General features: G+C 57.1%; 2 protein-coding genes across 2 annotated transcripts; one reads left to right on the top strand and one right to left on the bottom strand.

Annotated features, from left to right (window-relative positions):
- Positions 1 to 366: 366 nt before the first annotated feature.
- STX10 (syntaxin 10) lies at positions 367 to 4,999 on the bottom strand. The gene is made up of 8 exons (XM_003941712.3): positions 4,763 to 4,999; positions 4,352 to 4,521; positions 4,112 to 4,206; positions 3,674 to 3,736; positions 2,368 to 2,475; positions 1,067 to 1,173; positions 879 to 973; positions 367 to 789 (listed from the first exon to the last, which is right to left on the bottom strand). Exons 1-8 carry the CDS (start codon positions 4,795 to 4,797, stop codon positions 713 to 715), a joined length of 750 nt encoding a protein of 249 aa, XP_003941761.2. The 5' UTR covers positions 4,798 to 4,999; the 3' UTR covers positions 367 to 712.
- Positions 5,000 to 6,393: 1,394 nt separating this feature from the next.
- Positions 6,394 to 9,401, top strand: IER2 (immediate early response 2). Its single transcript, XM_003941713.4, has one exon. It carries the CDS (start codon positions 7,733 to 7,735, stop codon positions 8,402 to 8,404), a length of 672 nt encoding a protein of 223 aa, XP_003941762.2. The 5' UTR covers positions 6,394 to 7,732; the 3' UTR covers positions 8,405 to 9,401.
- The last annotated feature ends 11,137 nt before the right edge of the window (positions 9,402 to 20,538 follow it).

The following is a 20,538-nucleotide window of genomic DNA, read 5'->3' as shown; positions in this document are numbered from 1 at the left end:
CTGAGGCAGGCAAGTTGTTTGAGGTCAGGAGTTTTGAGACCAACCTGGCCAACATGGTGAAGCCCCGTTTCTACTAAAAATACAAAAATTAGCCAGGTGTGGTGGCGCACACCTGTAGTCCCAGCTACTCGGAAGATGAAGGCAGGAGAATCACTGGAACCTGGGAGGTAGAGGTTGCAGTGAGCAGAGACTGCGACATTACACTCCAGCCTGGGTAACGAGCAAAACTCCGTCTCAAAAAACAAAAGTCCAGAACACACACGCGTGCACACACACTGGGGCACTTGCTCAGGCAGTGGCTTAGAATGGGAGTCCCAATCAGGGCTCAGCACTTGTTTGCAGTCAACACACCGCATGACACAAACATATATAAAAAAGGCTGGGATTTTATTTCCAGGTTGGCACTTGTAAAAGGCACAGGGGTGAATGGCTTTGGGGTCCCGTAACTGGAAATGGAGAGGGGTGTGTCTGAGGCCTCCCTGCCTCCACCACCCTCTAAGTGCACTTAAACAGAACCAGTGGTGGTGGCTTCAGCCCAAGGCCCTGAAGGCTCCCACTGGCTCTGGGGGAGACCCGTGGGGACAGCTCCCCAGGTGGGACCCTCTACTCTTCAGCTACCCAGGAGAGACCCTCTCCTAGGAGGCTAGGCAAGCTCCAAAGTACTGGGTGGCTCCTCAGGCTTAAGGGACTAGCCCACCAGGGAGGGCTGGGGTCAGAGAGAGAAAAGCAGGATGAGAACGAGGAGAAGCACCCCCACCAACACGGCGATGGCACACCACTGTCGGCGGTCTGGGGATGAGAAGGTCAGAGGTCACGGGGAGAGGGTACCACCTACAATCTGCCCCACCAGGACTGACCCCTCTCCCAAGAGGACTCACCACTCGTCATGTGGGATACTTTGGCCATCTTCCTGAGGACCCCATCCATGCGGGACTGAGTGTGGTCCATTTCTTGGGCGAAGGCATCCAGCATGCTGCCAAGATCGGGATGGCGTCAGCCCTGAGATGGCCCAGACACACCAGGGTGGCCGAGAGCCCCTGGCCCACCCCCGGGGTCCTGGCCTCACATGTCCTGCTCGTCCAGCTCTTCCCCAACACGGCCGGACATGTGCTTGAGGACCCGGATGCTCCCAGACACCATCTCCAGGTGTTGATCCTGTTGATCCATGATTAGCTGCAGAGCGAAGGGGTGGGAGGTGCTGCTGAAAAGGACCCCAGAAAGCCAGGCGCAGTGGCTCATGCCTATAATCCCAGCACTTTGAGAGGTGAAGGCATGTAGATTGCTTGAGGCCAGGAGTTTGAGACCAGCCTGGACAACATGGTGAAACCCCATCTCTATTAAAAATACAAAAATTGAGCTGGGCGCAGTGGCTCACGCCTGTATTCCCAGCACTCTGGGAGGCTGAGGCGGGTGGATCACAAGGTCAGGGGTTCGAGACCAGCCTGACCAACATGGTGAAATCCCGTCTCTACTTAAAAATACAAAAATTAGCCAGGTGTGGTGGTGTGCACCTGTAATCCCAGCTACTTGGGAGGCTGAAGCAGGAGAATTGCTTGAACCCAGGAGGTGGAGGTTGCAGTGAGCCAAGAGCACGCCATTGCACTCCAGCCTGAGCGACAGAGTGAGACTCCGTCTCAAAAAAAACCCAAAAAACATAAAAACAACAAAAATAAAAATTGGCTGGGCACGGTCGGGTCACTCATTCCTGTAATCCCAGCACTTTGGGAGGCCAAGGCAGGTAGATCACGAGGTCAAGAGATTGAGACCTTCCTGGCCAAAGTGGTAAAACCCTGTCTCTACTAAAAATATAAAAATTAGCTGGGCATGGTGGAGCACACCTGTGGTCCCAGCTACTTGGGAGGCTGAGGCAGGAGAATCGCTCGAATCCAGGAGGCAGAGGTTGCAGTGAGCTGAGATCGTGCCACTGCACTCCAGCCTGGGCAACACAGCAAGACTCCATCTCAGAAAAAAAAAAAAAAAAAAAACAATTAGCCAGGCATTGTGGTGGGTGCCTGTAATCCCAGCTACTCGGGAGACTGAGGCAGGAGAATCACTTGAACCTGGGAGGCAGAGGTTGCAGTGAACTGAGATCGCACCACTGCACTTCTGCGTGGGCCACCGAGCAAGACTCCATCTCAAAAAAATAAAAAAGGAAAGGAGGGGGGAGGGGAAGGGGCAGGAGTTAGATGGAGAGGAGGAGGAGGGAGGGAGGAGGAGGAGGAGAAGGAGGAGGGGAGAGAAAGGAGAAGGAAAAGGGGGAGAAAGATGGGGGGAGGGGAGAAGAAGAAAAGAAAGACAGGGACCTCAGACCTCAGATGGGTCAGCAAGGCTCCTCCCTCTCAGGATCTACCCAGCCTGCCCCAAAACCTGCTGTGTGGCCTGCTGTTCCTCGATGTAGCGAGATGTGGCAGAGACGGCGCTGGCATCCAGCAGGTCGCTGGGTGACTTCTGGGCAGCTGGTTTGCCCGCCAGCATCTGCAGGGGCACAGAACATAGACTCGGGGAGGGACAGCAACTCATAGCGGGGCATGTGAGGCAAGTCCCCATAGTGGTGAGTCAGGGAGGCAGACTCTGGCGCGGGACAGCCTGCAATCCTCACTCACCACTTACTAACAAGGTGACCCAGGGACCCCCTCATTTGATCTCTCTGTGCCTCAGTTTCTTCAGCTGTAAAATGCAGAAAGCAGGCCAGGTATGGTGGCTCATGCTTGTAATCCCAGAACTTTGGCAGGTGAAGGTGGGCGGATCACCTGAGGTCAGGAGTCCAAGCCCAGCCTGGCCAAAGTGAAACCCCATCTCTACTAAAAATATAAAAAATTAGCTGGATGTGGTGGTGCACGCCTATAATCCCAGCTACTCAGGAGGCTGAGGCAGGAGAATCACTTGAACCCGGGAGGTGGAAGTTGTAGTGAGCCAAGATCGTGCCACTGTACTCCAGCCTGGGCAACAGAGCAAGACTCTATCTCAAAAAAAAAAGAGAGAGCCGGGCACGGTGGCTCAAGCCTGTAATCCCAGCACTTTGGGAGGCCGAGGCGGGTGGATCACGAGGTCGAGAGTTCGAGACCATCCTGGTCGACATGGTGAAACCCCGTCTCTACTAAAAATACAAAAAATCAGCTGGGCATGGTGGCGTGTGCCTGTAATCCCAGCTGCTCGGGAGGCTGAGGCAGGAGAATTGCCTGAACCCAGGAGGCGGAGGTTGCGGTGAGCCAAGATGGTGCCATTGCACTCCAGCCTGGGTAACAAGAGCGAAACTCCGTCTCAAAAAAAAAAAAAAAAAAAAAGAGAGAGAGAGAGAGAGAAAGGCAGGCATTCGTCATTCGTCCTGGAAACAGCCAAATACAGGACAAATGGCATGGAAGCAGAAAGGAGATAGGTACACAGGCCTCCAACCCTCCTTTGCAATAGGAAACCAGTATAGGGCCAACTAAACCAGTATAGAGCCAAATCAGAGGAGACACTAGAGAGGAGCCCACGGACACATACACACAGAGAGGTTCAGGTGCACACACCCAGAAAGTGCAGGCAGGTAGACAGCAAGAAGACAGCTGCACACAGGATGGGCGCTGTCACAGAAGGGACAGGCGAACACACACAGGGGGGTCTGGCTTGTACTCAATGGTGTGGTCACCCCCAGGTGCCCAGGTGGGCAGGGTGGGTCAGGAAGGCTTACCTCTCTGCTATTCCTTTCCAGAAAGGCTACGGCTGTTGGGCTGACCATATGGTCCTTCATTTCCTGGAGGTGAAGACAGCATTAGGGAGGAAAGACACTCATGCTGGGCGTGGCTCACACCTGTATTCCCGGCACTTTGAGAGGCCAAGTTGGGTGGATCACCTGAGGTCGGGAGTTCGAGACCAGCCTGGCCAACACGGTGAAACCCCGTCTCTAACTAAAAACACAAAAAATAGCCAGATATGGTGGCGGGCACCTGTCGTCTCAGCTACTGAGGAGACTGAGACACAAGAATCGCTTGAATCCGGGAGGTGGAAGTTGCAGTGAGCTGAGATTGTACCACTGGACTCCAGCCTGGGCGACAGAGTGAGAGTTCAATCTCAAAAAGAAAAGACACTCACACCTCCCCCACTCCCCACCTGCAGGACCTCTGCTCACCTGGACGGCCTCTCGCATCCGCTCCACGAACACCTTTCTCTCCTGCAGGTCCCCAGCCGGGAGCTTGAACTTGCCTGGGTTGGCTTCCACTATGCGTGGGCTGAGAGTCAAGGGTCAAGGCCAGAGTCAGACAGCATCTCCCTCCCTAGGGGTCCAGCCCTCCCCGAGGGTGAGCTCCCGGACCCCTACCACCGCAGGGGGCTCCCCCATGCCACCCCCCGCCCCAAAGCCCCAGGATATCGATGGTCTCTTCCAGGTCCTCGAGGTCCCACTCGATGCTGCGCAGGCCATTCCGCAGCTCATTGGTCGTCCAGTCCAGCTCCTCGCGTCCGACCGCCGCGCTCTCCTGCAGGAGCTCGCACCAACGCTGGTACAGCCCGCGGGCCGTGTTCACCGCCTTCTGCACCTCGCTGCGGGCAGGGGCACGGCGGGCGCGGCTGGGGGCAGGCGGTCCTCCCGCCCGCCTCCGCCCCCGACTGCAAACCCAAACGCATGGGGGACTCCGGACACCCCAGTATCCCCCTGTGTGCGCCTCCCACTCTGCACCCCGACGGCCCTGCCCAGCCCGCCTGGCATGCTGGGGCCAGCACCCGGGCACTGGCTGGCTTGGGGACGGAGCACCCTCCGCCCTCCCCCGTCGCTGTCACTCACCCTCGGACTACAAAAAAGGGGTCTTCAAGAGACATGTCAGTCCTCCTCCCCGCCAGGCCGAACCCCCTCCCGGCCTGGGTTCGCGGGCTGGTTCCCTTGCAGCTGAGGAGTACGCGCCGCCACCCCCGCCCCCGTCACGTCACCATCGAGAGCGGGGCCGCCAGGAGAGAAAGAGAAGCCTCGGAGGCCTGACCTGCGGACACTTCCGCCCTCTCCGTAGCCATCTTGGTTGTGGGCAGAGGCAGCTTCCGGTCCACATGCTCCGCCCCTTGGCCCTCTGGTGCCGCTCGGTAGCGGGAGGTGTCCGAGTTCTGGTTGGGCCTGTTCGAGTCCGAGTTCGGAATCTCGGTTCGAGACCCAGGTCCTCGGATTGTTGCTGCGCAACCTCAGTTTCCCTTCCAGGCATGGCTAATGTAAATAATGATAGCCTCCCTTATTTCTGACGGCTGGGGAAGGGGTGTATTAGATTCGTTGAATCTTTTCATGGACTCCCTGAGCTGGCACTTCGGAGATCGTCCCAGTCCAGGGTCCCGAGTTTCAGCTTTGGGCATGGTGTAGGGGAGAGGTGGTACTCTCTTCTCCCCGCGGGGGCGGAGTGAGGAGCAGGCCTGCTTCTGTGTGGAGCTCTGCTGCATTCTCCCAGCCTCTTTCCTGAGAAGTGGGGGAGTTGAGGGCACTTCGAGGTCGCCTTGGGGAGAGGTGGTCTTGAGTGGGGGTGTCAGAGATGCCAGGGGCGGGGGAAGGTCATCCTCAAGAGCGTGCGTGCGTGGTGGGTTTCATCAGAAGCGTGGAGTCTTTCTGGGTTCGAGCCTGGGGGTCGCGGGAGGTGTGATGGTGGCTTTGAGGATGGTCTCCCTCTGGGTAGGGGCCAAGAGTATCAGCGAAGGGACTCATAGTGTCACCCTCTGTGTGACAGTGGAGCTCTGTGTGTTGGGTGGTAAGGGGAGTCTCGGGAAAGCACGTTTTGAGTGGTGGGGGGGCCTGGTCTCCCCTGGAGGGTGGGCGGGTTGTCTGAGGGAGTCCTCGGAGGGTCGCCCCCTTGCGCATCAGAGTTGCTGCGTGGGCTCTGAGATAGTGCCTGGGCTGGGGAAGTCATTGTGGGGGTCTCCGTGGTAAGGTTAGCGGGGCGGGGACGGGGGCATCTTCCGCAGGTGGCTGCAGTGTGGCAACTTCGTTGAATGGGGACAAGTTTGGGAAGGGTCTTTTGGGGGGGAAATAACTCTTGAGTCCCCACCTGCCGGGGGAAGGCGGGACGGGAGAGTGTCCCAAGACAGATCGCTGTGGGGCGGGGGACAGGGATAACCTGGGAGGGGCTTTGTATGGGGGAAATAATTGGGAAGGGGAAAGAAGGGATGAGGGGGCCTCAGCGGTTCGTCTCTTGTGTATGCAGGGTCGTTCTGTAGCGTCTCTGTGAGATGGCGTCCGTGGAAGCCCTGAGGTCGCCCCTACCCGCTGCGGGGTGCTTTCCAGGCGTTACGCCTTCCTGGCCCCCGGAGGAAAGGAAGTGAAACTCTCCTTCCCACCCACCCGGCTGGATGCGGGTCAGGAAGCCTGGGGCTCCGCTGCCCGGGCCAGGGAGGGGCGGGGCGTGGCCGGAGCGCAAAGCCCCGCCCCTCCCGCCCGCCCGGAAGCCCCGCTGCCGCCGGCTATGGAGATCACAGGCTCTGTCCTAATATGGGCAACCGGAAGCGGACCGCGCGACTGTCCTACGTCACTCCGTCCAAATTTAGTTGTGGAAGTCAGCGGGCGCCGGTGGCGGGAAGGCGCCGCGAGCCAGTGCGGGCGGAAAGTGGGGGGCGCGCCACTCCTTAAAGGGACCGTATCACAGGAATGAATGGAGCCGTTCGAACAATTTTTCATCCTTTTTTGGAGGCATTGGAATTAGGATTTCTTGGAGAGACGGCGCGTAGCGGAGGGTTTTCTACCTGCTTTGTCTCTGCATTGCTGGGTTTCCAGCTGCCAACCGACCCCCGCCTCCCGGGGCGCGGAGGCGGAACTCGGACACCTAGTCTGGGGGGACGGCAGCCACGTGTTAACGGGGGCTGTCGTGCGCGCTGGGTTTCTCCAAACCCGCCCGTGGAGCTCCTGTCGCGGGAAACTGCGGGGGCATGGCTCGGTAGGAATGACGGAAACCCGCAGCCCGGGGCGGCTCGCCGCTTACAAACAAGGGCTGGCGTACGCTAGAGACCGAAGAGCTGGAGGCCCCAGTGGCCTCCTTTCACAGAAGTAGCAAATATTGTTTGTTTAGCATATACTGGCCCAGTGACTCTGCCTTGGTTTCCCCACTGGAAGGAAGCAGATAGGACAGTGTCCTCCGCGGAGTGGAGGTGAGGGATCGGTGAGTTATTGACAAAAGGAGCGCTCTTAACCGCGCCTGGTAAGTAGTAAGAGCTGTTAGCATGATTTTTGGTGCAGAAAACACTCATTAGACACACCTGGTAAATGCTAGGAGCAGTGCCTACAGGGTTTGTTCAGACTGGAAGCCGGGTCTTCCCCTGTGTGAAGGGAAACTTGCCGCCCACGAGCCACTGGGGCCGCCAGACGGCGAGCATGTGAGTGGGCCCTGAGCCCCATCCCCGGACCCCCTCCCCTGGGCCAACGCGCCCAAGCGGGGCTCAAAAAAAGGAGCCCACCAGAGAGCCGGGCGTGGAGTAGGGGGACGCTCCTCCCCTCCAAGGTTTCCGTTCCCTTTCCCTGCTGGGTAAATCGCATTCTGTCGCTTTAAGGAATGTTTGACCGCGTTGAGTTGGAAAGCCCGGATGCGTCCCTCGGATTGGGCGGGGCGTCGCAGTGACGTCACTGGGGGTATAAAAGGGCCCGGGTGGCGGGCGCCGGGGCAGAGCGTCCTAGCAGTGTCACTGCGTGGGTTGGTTTGTGGGGAGAGGCGTTAGCGAGCCCGTTGTCTGGAGTGCACCTGCCGCCTGTCCTGTCCGTCCCAGGAGCCCCCGCTGCCGTCGCCGTCGAGTCGTCATGGAAGTGCAGAAGGAGGCACAGCGCATCATGACCCTGTCGGTGTGGAAGATGTATCACTCCCGCATGCAGCGCGGTGGCCTGCGGCTGCACCGGAGTCTACAGCTGTCGCTGGTCATGCGCAGCGCCCGGGAACTCTACCTCTCGGCCAAGGTGGAGGCCCTCGAACCCGAGGTGTCCTTGCCGCCTGCCCGCCCCTCTGATCCTCGTCTGCACCCGCCCCGGGAAGTCGAGTCCACGGTCGAGACAGCGACCGCCGACGGCGAGCAGCCGTCTCCGGAGTCCATGGACACGCAGGAGGCGCCGACGGCCGAGGAGATCCCCGCCTGCTGTGCCCCGCGCCCCGCCAAAGTTAGCCGCAAACGGCGCAGCAGCAGCCTGAGCGACGGCGGGGACACGGGACTGGTCCCGAGCAAGAAAGCCCGTCTGGAAGAAAAGGAGGAAGAGGAGGGGGTGTCATCCGAGGTCGCCGATCGTCTGCAGCCCTCTCTGGCGCAAGCGGAGGGCGCCTTTCCCAACCTGGCCCGCGTCCTGCAGAGGCGCTTCTCGGGCCTCCTGAACTGCAGCCCCGCAGCCCCTCCGACGGCGCCGCCCGCGTGCGACGCAAAGCCCGCCTGCCGTCCCGCGGACAGCATGCTCAACGTGCTGGTGCGGGCGGTGGTGGCCTTTTGAGGACCCCGAGCGGCGCTGCCGGAGCCCAGAGCGCGCGTCGAACCGTCGGCCCCAGGGCGCAGACCCGAGGCGAGGTCACCCCCTCCTTCCCGGGGGGGGGGCGCGCCCGCGAAAACCGTGGAGAGAAGCCGCCGCCCGGGCTGCTGAGAGGCCGGGAGAGGGACACTGTCCCCAGGGAGCCGTCGCCTTCAGTGTGCAGCGACGGCACCAAGGAGTCTGAGCCGGGGGCGCGGGCGCCTTCCGAAGAAACCTGCTGCGCCCACAGGTGCTTAGTGGACTGGGACGTGGACCTTTCACTCTCCTGGACTGGGAGAAGGGAGGCTTGGGTTTTTTTGTTTTTTAAGATCTCAGGGTCGGACTTCATTTTGTACTGGGGGGCTGTGCTGGCCCTTTGAAGGTTTTTCAAGAGTTGGCTTTGCGTTTCCAACCTCAGAATTCCTGGCGCTCCCCTTCCCCCTCCACTGACATACTTGTGTAAACGGTCATCGTTACGTCATGGGGCAGGCGTGGGGAGTTTCCTGTCGCCTTGCGTGGGTGTGGGGCCTGCGAGGAGGATCTGGTGCGTGGACCCACCCTGGAGAGTGGGAGGAGAGTGGCCTGAGTCACCTCACCCCCGCGTGCTGCTGGTTGACGTCCCGCGCCTCTCCACCTCGGGTGGGAGCGGGGGCTAATGTAGTTTCACATTCAAGATGTTCTCATCTGGTGCATTAGGGGTGACTAGGTTCCAGCGTGTCCCTACCTCAGACACGGACACAACCCAAGATGTTCCTGGTCTGAATCACAAGTCTGGAGCGGTGAGGGGTGGCAGTGGAAAGGTATAAGGCTGAGCTGGGACCAGTTGCTGGTGAAACGGGGCTAGTTCGGGGAGGGGGACATCTTTGCCAGGAAGTTTTTGAGGGTCTGTTTACCTTTCCTGCGGTGGATTCTTTTTAATTCCGTCTAACCTGGCGTTTTGTTAGAAATGTCAGGAAAATAAAGACCATTTGAGTAAAAAGGCCGGTGCTGTCTGGATTTCTGCTCTGGTGGGGGAGGGGCAGGGTTAAAGGGTCAGGGGCTGGCGGCGGCTGGCTGGGGCCCCAGGAACCGGTCTGACCGGTTACCACGTGGGCGGGAGAGGGCTGGGCCCCTTTTTCCTGGCCCGGGCATTCCCTAGCTGGTGGAGCCCCACCCCCCCAGATTTGGGAGTTCCCTTTAAATTGTCCTACAACTCCGGGATAGGGAGCTTTCTGAATTGAGACGTTTGAGGGGTAGTGCCAAGCACAGTATCCAAGCAGAGTTGGGGATCGATCACACTTTGCGTGAAAGATGGCAGATCTCGCCGCCACCTGCTTTCCCGCCCTGACGACCCCCTTAATCAACTGAATCGGCTGCGGCCGGGGTCCTAGGGCTCAGGTGGAGCTGAACGGGTGAGCTTTGAAGGGCCCTTTACCTGGTCATCGCTGTGTGGCCGAGACAGGGAGATGCAGCCTCAGTTTCCTCATCTGTGAAATGGGCCTCTAAGCAGCTTCTCTCCACCCGGCTTTAGGTTTCTAAAAATGCTCACTGGAGCCCTAGTCACTCCCTAGCTGGAGAATAGCCACCCCAAGAGGTGAAAGCCTTTTCAATATCCCCCCACGTCGGTTTAGGAGTGGGGCTGTAGGCTCTGCCCCAGGGCGGAGGGAGGAGAGCTCGCAGGAAGACAAAGGAGTCCCAGGTGCGGGGAGTGGTGGCGGCGGGAGGCGCCGGGAAAGGGCTCGCCCCACCCCCCGACGGCTGGCTCGGCCGCCGCTGGCATCCCATTACCCCAGGGGAACTGACCCCAAGACCGGAAAGTAGAAGGAGGGGCACGCCAGCCCCAAATCGTCTGCTGGTGGAATCTGGGCGCTCTGGCTCCCCTCCCGCCCAATCCACACCCCTTTCCCCTCCCGTGTGGATTGTGAAGGAGAGCTTCACACCGTTCTTCCTTAGCCAAGCTCGCCCCCACCGGCTGCCTGATTCCTTCCTGGGAACACGTGGGGGGACTTTTAAAAGGCTCCACCTACTCCGAGTCCTAACCCACCCCACTACCCCACGGGACGTGGGGGCACTGGAGCCGCACACCGCAGGCGGTAGCTCATTGCACCCGCGTGGGACTTCCTCCCCTGCGAGCCTGGCCTGGCCCGGCCCGGGGAAGTCCGGGGCCCCTGGGGAAGGGGCCTCGCGCGCATCCTGTCGCAGGAACCGCCGAGCCCTTCCTTCCGCGGGAAGCGGCTTGGCCGACCCCCGCCCCCGCCCCCGCCCCCGCCCCCGCCAGGGCCTCTTGGGGGTTTCCGGTGCCCAGCCACCGGGGGGTTAGGGACTGAAAGTAATGGGATAGAAGATGAGGCTGGAACAAATACCCTGCAGACACCTCCCCTTAAGACACACCCATCCCCAAGACCCCACTGGACCCATGAGAATAGGCAGCATTGAATCTTGTCACAGCAAATGACATTGGTGAGGTCTGACACTAGCTGTGAAAACTAAAAAGTTCACCCATCCTGCAACCAGTAGGTTCCAGCAGGGAACGCCAGGCCTGCAGCAGGAGACTCCAGAGAGGCGTTTGCTGCTGGCTTGTACTAAGTTGGCACAAACTGCAAACAGTACAGCCTATATGCCCATCCTCCCAGAGGATAAGAGGCCTGAGCCAGACAGAACTACACACACGGGCCACACAAGTAATTCGGAACCAGAAAATGAAGGGTGACAAAGACCAGCTGCAGAAGTCCGGTAAGAAGCACATATTCTGGGCCCACTGCAGAGGCTCAGGTCTGTAATCCCAACACGTTGGAAGGCAGAGGTGGGTGCATCACCTGAGGTCAGCAGTTCAAGACCAGCCTGGTCAACATGGTGAAACCTCGTCGCTACTAAAAATACAAAAATTGGCCTGCTGAGGTGGTGGGCACCTGTAATCCTAGCTACTGGAGAGGCTGAGGCAGGAGAATCGCTTGAATCCGGGAGTCGGAGGTTGCAGTGAGCCAAGATCACACCGCTGCACTCCAGCCTGGGCTACAGAGCGAAACTCCGTCTCAAAAAAAGAAAAAAGCAGCAAATACTCTGATTTTGGAGGGAGACAGCCAGGTCTGCTTTCTTGCTCTGCAACCTTGAGCAAGTCACTTGACCTCTCTGGACCTGTTTCCCCAACTGTATATTGGGGACAATAATAGTCCTGCTTTTTAGGTTTGTTGTAAGGATTGAGATAACGCATGTACAGTGCTTAGAGTGCCTGGAACATGGAAAATGCTATATGTGGCTGGGCATAGTGGCTCACGCCTGTAATCCAAGCACTTTGGAGGCCAAGGCGGGTGGATCACCTGAGGTCGGGAGTTCAAGACCAGCCTGACCAATATGGTGAAACCCCGTCTTAATTAAAAAAAAAAAAAAAAAAATGCTATATGTGCTGGGTGCCATGCCTCATGCCTGTAACCTCAAAAATTTACGAGGCTGCCGGGCGCGGTGGTTCAAGCCTGTAATCCCAGCACTTTAGGAGGCTGAGGCGGGCGGATCATGAGGTCAAGAGATCGAGACCATCCTGGTCAACATGGTGAAACCCCGTCTCCCCAAAAAAATACAAAAAATTAGCTGGGCATGGTGGCGTGTGCCTGTAATCCCAGCTACTCAGGAGGCTGAGGCAGGAGAATTGCCTGAACCCAGGAGGCGGAGGTTGCAGTGAGCCGAGATCACGCCATTGCACTCCAGCCTGGGTAACAAGAGCGAAACTCCGTCTCAGAAAAAAAAAAAATAATAATAATTTATGAGGCTGAGGTGGATCACTTGAGGCCAGGAGTTTTCAATGTAATCATGGCTCATTGTAGCCTTGACCTCACAGGCTCAAGCAATCCTCCCACCTCAGCCTCCCAAGCAGTTGGGATCACAGGCTTAGGCCACCATGCACAGCTAATCTCTTCCTTTCCTTTTTTTTTTTCCCTCTCTCTCTCTCCCTTTCTTCTTTCTTTCTCTTCTCTTTCCTAGAGTCTTCCTATCACCCAGGCTGGAGTGCAGTGGCTTGTTCACGGTTCACTGCAGCCTGGAGCTCTTGGGCTCAAGCAATCTTCCCACCTAAGCCTCCAGAGTAGTTGGGACTACAGGTGCACATCACAGCTAATTATTATTATTATTTTTTTTTTTTGAGGCGGAGTTTCACTCTTGTTACCCAGGCTGGAGTGCAATGGCGCGATCTCGGCTCACCGCAACCTCCGCCTCCTGGGTTCAGGCAATTCTCCTGCCTCAGCCTCATGAGTAGCTGGGATTACAGGCATATGCCACCATGCCCAGCTAATTTTTTGTATTTTTAGTAGAGACGGGGTTTCACCATGTTGACCAGGATGGTCTCGATCTCTCGACCTCGTGATCCACCCGCCTCGGCCTCCCAAAGTGCTGGGATTACAGGCTTGAGCCACCGCGCCCGGCCTTATTTTTTTTGTTTTTTTTTTTCTCTCTCTTTTCTTCCTTCTCTCTTCCTTTTTTTTTTTTTTGAGATGAAGTCTTGCTCTGCCACCCAGGCGGCTGGAGTGCAGTGGCACAATCTTGGCTCACTGCAACCTCCGTCCCCCGGGTTCAAGTGATTCTCCTGCCTGTTTCACCATGTTGCCCAGGCTGGCCTTGAACTTCTGAGCTCAGTGATCTACCTGCCTCAGCCTCCCAAAAGTGCTGGAATTACAGGTGTGAGCCACTGCACCTGGCCGGAATTTTTAGTATTTTGCTAGAGACAAGGTTTCACCATGTTAGCCTGGATGGTCTCCATCTCCTGACCTTGTGATCCACCCACCTCGGCCTCCCAACGTGCTGAGATTCGAGGTGTGAGCCACCTCGCCCAGCTCTTTCTTTTTATTTTTTATTTTTTTTAAGATGGGGTTTCACCATGTTGGCCAGGCTGATCTTGAACTCCTGACCTCAGGTGATCCACCCACCTTGGCCTCACAAAATGCTAGGATTACAGGCATGAGCCACTGTGCGTGGTCTCTAAGCTATATATTGCTAAGAGTAACATATCCTGATCTCCTTCAGCTGCCATCAGAGGACTGGGGTGGAGACACGGATGGGTCACATCACTCAGCTGGAGGACTTGTGAGACAGCCAGGACTGTGCAGGGGGCCCAGCCAGAGCACCCCAGCTTCCAGGACTTCTGGCTCCTCGGGAACTCAGGGCAATGCTGGGGTGAAGGCCCGACTTTAGGGAAATACCTGGAAGCAGGGGGTCTGGGGACAGGACACCCAGCCAGGAAGCTGCCTTTATTTCACTGTGCATTGGAAAAAGCCTCACCAGCCCAGCAAAGCCAGCCTCTTACAAATACCAGTGATAAAACAGGCCTGGGCTCGGTGGCTCACACCTGTAATCCCAGCAGTTTGGGAGGCCAAGGCGGGCAGATCACTTGAGGTCAGGAGTTTGAGACCAGCCTGGCCAAGGTGGCGAAACCCCATCTCTACTAAAAATACAAAAATTAGGCCGGGCGCGGTGGCTTAAGCCTGTAATCCCAGCACTTTGGGAGGCCGAGGCAGGCCTGGGTTCAGGAGAATTGCCTGAACCCAGGAGGTGGAGGTTGCGGTGAGCCGAGATCGCCACTGCACTCCAGCCTGGGTAACAAGAGTGAAACTCCGTCTTAAAAAAAAAAAAAAAAAAGACACATTGTTTCCAAAGGAAGATCATGCTTGGGTGGAGAAGGAAGTGGCTCATGCCTGTAATCCCAGCACTTTGGGAGGCCGAGGTGGGCAGATCACAAGGTCAGGAGTTTGAGACCAACCAGGCCAACATGGTAAAACCTCGTCTCTACTAAAAATACAAAAATTAGCCAGGCATGGTGGTGGGCACCTATAGTCCCAACGACTCCAGAGGCTGAGGTGGGAGAATCGCTTGAACCCGGGGCTAGGGGGCGGAGGTTGTAGTGAGCTGAGATTGTGCCACTGCACTTCAGCCTGGGCGACAGAGTAAGACTCTGCCTCAAAAAAAAAAAATTTTTTTTTCTTTGGTAGTACTTATCCCAAGTGCAATTTTACCTTTGTAGAATTAAACGGTTTTTTCTGAGTTAGTCTTTTCCTGTAGCCTGTTGCCTCCATGAAGGCAGGGACCAAGATGCCTAATTAAGTGGATTTTTGTGAATAACTGATGTCTTTGCAACCCTCGTTTGAGATCTGTCCTTTTTAACGTCCACTGTGTGCAGATGAGGAAACTGAGGCCCATAGAGTTTTGCTCTGCAAGGTAGCAAGTAAAGGACAGCTCTAGTCGGATCCCCTATCCCAAAGCCTCCTTCCTACGCTTCCCTGCCCTGCCAAGCAGGACCCAAGGGAAGGGCGCCCCAGTTCAGCCTCTGTGGATCTGGGAAGGGGCCAGGCCACAGGTCGGGACCAGCTCAGAAGCAACACCCAGACCGGTTTACCCGGTTCCAGGACCTTGGGCGAAGTCCACCCGTCCGAGGGCAGGGACGACGCAGGCTACGCCGCGGCCCAGTTGCTAGCCAGACAGGGAGGGACTTCATCTTGCCTGGGAAATGTGAGCCGGGGGCCGAGCACTGGAGGTGGGTAGGCAGTCACTGCGCGGGGCGGAGCCATCCTGTGTCTATCACGCCCAAGGGCGGGGCATGCAAATTGACACCCGCATTGGCTCCTCCCCCAGGCTCCGCCCCCGCGCGCTGCAACCCGCGACTTCCAAGAACTCCCCGCGAGGTCCGTGGCCCGGGCCACGCCCCCTTCCCGTACTCGCGCCGCCAGTCCCAGAGAGGCGGGGGCGGAGCTTGCTGCTGAGCGGGAAGGCGGAGGCGGAGGCAGCGCCCAGGACCTGGAGGCGTCAGACGCTTGGGGAAGCCGCGGCTTCTGCACTTTCCTCGGGGGTTCGGCTCCCAATCTGGTAAAAGGGCCGAGGGAATGAAAGTGTAATGGGATTTGCCAGAGTTTGAGGCTCACACTACCCTCTTTGACTTAGGGGTTGCCGAATCCTCCACTTGCATTCAGGGGGGCCGGAACCACACATCTCTGTCCAGGCGAGCGCACAACCCGCTGTGTTCAGGAGAGCCTAGACCCTACCCTGTTTTTTACAGTGTCTCGGGGAACCCAGAACCCTCATAGCTGTGTCTAGTGCAGCTGAGATCCACACACCTGTGTTTGGGGAGCCCAGATCTTCCCCACCTGTGTCCAGATAAGTTCAGAGCCCCACCTTTGTCCAGGGAAGCCCAGACCTCCACCTGGTCTTCGAGCATCGGGGCCCAATTGGCCCCTCCCCCAGTATACCACTGAGTCTTAGTTAAGACGTAATCCCCGCATTCACTGTCCCCGGCCCCCATGCCCCAGCTCTCCCGCACTTCAGCGGCTGGCCGGGCCCCCTGGGGTGCCGTCTGGCCACCCGACTGGCACCAATTAATTTCCCCCTCGGCCTGTCCACCCAGGGCCCCGGCCTGTCTGGTTGCCAGCTGCTCACCCTCAGCCAGCCCGCCCCCACGGGCTCCCGGGGAATTGCTAACAGTTCTCCGTGCAACGCCCTCCACCCCAATCCAGCCCACCCCACCCAGCACTGTTAATCAGAAAAAGCTGACAGGACCTGGAGGAGTGATCTGAAATCGGATGGAGGAGGGGTGGGATGTTAAACTTTGGGACCCAGGGATGCTTGGGGTGGGGTGGGGGCTTGGTTAAATGGAGGCAGGGACCCCAGGTGTACCTAAGAACCCCAAAGTAAAGGCTTTTGGCTTCTAGATGGGGACTGCAGGGAGGGCTGACCCCCTCCCACTCACACCAGGTGGGCAAGGTGGAGGCCCCGCCTCGGAAATTGCCCGTCCCCCACGCCGACAAGATGCGGCAGTGACAGCTGTGCCTCCCCAGCCCGCCCCCAGCTGGTTTCCTTTTCCTGTGCACGCTCTCCCGACCGGCTGGCCTTCAGCCTGGAGAGACTCCCTGGCCCCTTGGAAGGGGCTCCCCAGAGGGTCTTCCTGGACGAGGGGGAGGGGACAGGCTGGAGAACAATGGGGCTTCTGTGGCTGCTGGACGCCAGGCACTTCCTGTTAACCCTTTCCTCCGGGTGCAGCTGCAGGGGGCACCTTTCAGGTCCCGCCTTGTGGGGTGCGGGGAGAGGCAGGCCGAGGGAAGTCTTGTTGCGGAATTAACTGTTGGGTTAATTGAGGCTTTTATGAGTGTGATTAGGAGGGGTGAGGTGAATCACACCTTTTCTTCCTTGATGGAGTTACAGGGCTTTCTCCTCTAATGCAGAGGGCTGTGCAGCCAGGGACTGGCAGAGCTAGCTTGGGAGAAGCCTGTGCGCTGAGCTCTGAGACATTCCAGGCTTCTCCCCAGATAGGTTACACCAGGATCTCCAGGGCATGGACAGGGATGGCATTGGGGGACCCAGCCATCCCAGGTAGATCCAAGGAACAGCCGTGTCTGCAAACCACTGTTCTAGCTGCCTTGCTGGGCTGGCCTGAGGGCCATGATCCCTGAGCAGTTCCCTTGGTAGCCTGGGTCTCAGTTTCCCTTGGTTTGAGAAGGTCTTCCAAGGGCCCGCCACGGGGACGTGGCAATCTAGGACCTCCCTAAGGGGCAGGAGTGGGCCAGGAGCCTTGGAAACTGGTTGTTCCTTCTGGGAGCACTGGGAAGTCCTGTCGAGGGAATTAGCTGCTTTGTTAATTGAGGCTTCAAGCCAAGTCCCCTCTGTTTACACAGAGAGTCTAAGAAGTGTTCTAGGAAGATTACAGGAGCCTCCGAAGGCCCCTTTGCTTCTGCCCTGGAGGCTTCCGGTTTTTTGCAGATACGATAATCTCCCCCATAGTCAAGACAGAGAATTACGGATGCTTATGGCAGGCCAGGCCCTGAAGCTATGCTGTGTACTTAGTCATTTCCATGCATTCACTTTTTTTCACTTTTTTTTGTTTTGTTTTTTTTTTTTTTTTGGAGACAGGGTTTCACCATGTTGGCCAGGATGGTCTGGATCTCTTGACCTCGTGATCCGCCCGTCGTAGCCTCCCAAAGTGCTGGGATTACAGGTGTGAGCCACTGCACCCTGCCAGGTAGGCACTTACATTAGTCCCATTTTACAGACGAGGGAACTGAGGCACAGAGCGATTAAGCAGTGTCCAGGGTTACCCTGTACAGAAAGTCAACCCATTGACTCTTCCTCTTCTGGACTTTTTTTTTTCTTTTGAGTAGGAAGGAGGAGGGTGTAGGGACCTTTGTCTTAAAAACTTTTGCTTAAATCCAGCTTCTATTTCTGGTTCTCAGATAAGGAACGAGGCTCCTCCTGGGAGCTGAGAGCTGCATGCACCCCAGGTCTCCTCGCCACTCGTGGCCTTCCTGTTTCTCCTCTCGCATCCAGGGCGGATCACTCACTAGGTTCCATCTTAGACTCATTTGTCAGGTCGCTTCATTACCGTCTTCTCTCCCCTTTCCACAGGATGAGGTCTTCCCCCGGGCTAATCTGGGCACACTCAGTCCAGGGGCTCCATACCAACAAAGTTATTTGTCGTTGTTCATGTGTTTATTTGTTTTGTAAACATTGTTATTTTGAGACCGAGTCTTGCTCTGCTGTCCAGGCTGGAGTACAGAGTGGCACGATCTCGGCTCACTGCAACCTCCACCTTCCTGGTTGAAGCAATTTCTCTCCCTCCCGAGTAGCTGGGATTAACAGGCACACACCACTATGCCTGGCTAATTTTTTTGGTATTTTTAGTAGAGACTGGGTTTCAGTATGTTGGTCAGGCTGGTCTCGAACTCCTGACCTCAGGCAGTCTGCCTGCCTCAGCCTCCCAAAGTGCTGGGATTCCAGGGGGCCCGTAGACATTATTTACTGAGCAAGATCGAACTGCTAGACTGCAAAGGCTGCTGCAAGTCTCCTCACTCTGCCCCCGCATCACTCTCCACTCCCCAGCAGGGTCCTGGCAGAGTGCGCAGGAAAGGAAATGGCTCGTTGCTTCAGCCTTTAGACCCCAGGGCAGGGAGGGCCTGTCAGGAGGCCACCTAGTCAGGGGCCTATCAGAGGCCAGAGAGGCCTGGGTCACAGCAGCTGGGGCTTGATGAGCTTTGGGGCCTGGGCTCCAGGCCAGCCCATTGCCAATCAATCTTCACCTGAGACCACCTTCCTCCTAGCCCCCACCCCCAGTCCCCTTCTCTCCCCTGCTGCTGAGGCCCGCCCTTCCGGAGTGAGACTTGATTTGGTTTCTCAGGGACCCGGAAGGCTTGAAGCAAACCTGCAATTACCGCCTGGTATCTGCGGGCTGCAGCTCTCAGACTCAGGGTGAGGCGGCAGTAGGTGGGGCGGGGCTCAGGGAATCCTTCTTCCCCTCCGGGCTGCCGGCTGGAGGGGGCTGCTGAAGTCTGCAGCGAGGCCTTCCACGCATCCTCCAGGCACTTTGCAAATTCCTGTGGACCCTGCCTTATAAACAAATACCGGAATTTTCAAAGTGCTGTCTTGCCGTTTGGGACCAGAAATTCCCTCCCAGGAAGGTTGGAGATGAAGCCAGTTTGGAGGGGGAAATTGAGAGTGTATGCCCCTGGGGCTGCCAAAGCCTTCTCTTTAGTCCAGAAGTTTTGTTTTGTTCTGTTTTTGAGATAGAGTTCACTCTTGTTGCCCAGGCTGGAGTGCATTAGCGGGATCTTGGCTCACTGCAACCTCCACCTCGTGGTTTCAAGGGATTCTCCTGCCTCAGCCTCCCGAGTAGCTGGGATTATAGGCGCCCACCTCCTAGCCTGGCTAATTTTGGTATTTTTACTAGAGATGGGGTTTCACCGTGTTGGCCAGGCTGGTCGCAACTCCTGACCTTGTGATCCGCCTACCTCAGCCTCCCAAAATGCTGGGATTACAGGCGTGAGCCAGTGCACCCGGCCTTTCTTCTTTTTCTTTTTTTCTTTTGTTTGTTTGGTTTTTTTTTTTAGAGACAAGGTCTCCCTCTGTCCCCCAGGCTGCAGTGCCGTGTTGTCATCGTAGCTCACTGCAGCCCTGAACCCCTGTGCTTAAGTGATCCTCCTGCCTCAGCCTCTTGAGTAGCTGGGACTATAGGTACACCTCCATGCCTGGCTAATTTGAAAAATTGTTTTGCAGATATGTGGTTTTGTTATGTTGCTGAGGCTGGTCTGGAACTCCTGACTTTAAGTCAGCCTCCTGCCTCTGCCTCCCAAAGTACTGGGATGAGCTACCACACCCGGTCATTGTCCCTCTTTCTCATGACCCTTTGGACATCCCTGGGGTGGAGGGTGGGGCAGGCCCACACATCCCTCAAGCTCCCAGTAGCTCCACGGTGACTAAGCCAGCCCTGTCCCTGAGACTGGGAGGCTAGAGCTAGGCTCTGCCCCATGGCCTCACATCCCAAACTTGAACCTGGGTTTCCAGTCAGGCTGGAAGGGTGAGCTCGGTCTCCTTAATGTTCAGAACTGCCTTGTCCAGACCCAGTGGGTCCCACACAGCCAGGCACACCTCACCCCACAGGGCTCTTGGGAAAATCTCTGCCCCACCCTCGGGCTGCCTCAGACAGACCAAGGTAACCTGTAATTGTCCCAGATAACCCAAGTGGGCCCATCCCCTGCTGTGGATGACTCCCTCCTTGGAGCTGACTGTACTTATTTTTTTTTTTTTTTTGGGTGAGACAGAGTCTTGCTCTGTCACCCAGGCTGGAGTGCAGTGGAGCCATCTCGACACTGCAGCCTTTGCCTCCCAGGGTTCAAGTGATTCTCCTGCCTCAGCCTCCTGAGTAGTTGGGATTACAGGTGTGTGTGCCACCACACCCAGGTAATTTTGTATTTTTATTAGAGATAGAGTTTCACTTTGTCGGTCAGGCTGGTGTCGAACTCCTCACCTCAAACGATCCACCCACCTCAGCCTCCAAAAGTGCTGGGATTACAGGTGTGAGCCCCTGCGCCTGGACAACCTGTTCATTTTGAAAAGCTGAGGATACATCCTTAGCAAGGAGGGGCGGTCCTGCTGGTCTTCCCTGCTGGCCTGGCCACTCCCCAGACTGGACAGGCCCCTTGACAGCTCTTCCCAGCCACCCAAGTGGCCCCATGCGTCCTCTTGCCGGGTGTCAGTTCAGTGAGAATCTCAATTCTTCCCCCAAACTTTCTCTTCCAACTCCTCGTTTTTTCTTTTTTTCTTTTTCTTTTTTTCCTGAGACAGTGTCTGGTTCCGTTACCCAGGCTGGAGTGTAGTGGTAGGGTCACAGCTCACAGCAGCCT

This window comes from Saimiri boliviensis, chromosome 14 (assembly GCF_048565385.1).
Source record: "Saimiri boliviensis isolate mSaiBol1 chromosome 14, mSaiBol1.pri, whole genome shotgun sequence".
Taxonomy (NCBI): domain Eukaryota; kingdom Metazoa; phylum Chordata; class Mammalia; order Primates; family Cebidae; genus Saimiri; species Saimiri boliviensis.
Note: the sequence above shows the minus strand (reverse complement) of the source record. Positions and strands in the feature narration are given on the sequence as shown.

Bases quoted from the DNA above. Each gene is read 5' to 3' on its own strand.
- IER2 (XM_003941713.4), top strand. From the start codon at position 7,733: ATGGAAGTGCAGAAGGAGGCACAGCGCATCATGACCCTGTCGGTGTGG.
- STX10 (XM_003941712.3), bottom strand. From the start codon at position 4,797: ATGTCTCTTGAAGACCCCTTTTTTGTAGTCCGAGG. The intron at 2,476-3,673 runs GTAAGCCTTCCT...GTGCCCCTGCAG, and splicing joins TGGAAAGGAATAGCAGAGAG to ATGCTGGCGGGCAAACCAGC. The intron at 974-1,066 runs GTGAGGCCAGGA...CGATCTTGGCAG, and splicing joins GAGCTGGACGAGCAGGACAT to CATGCTGGATGCCTTCGCCC.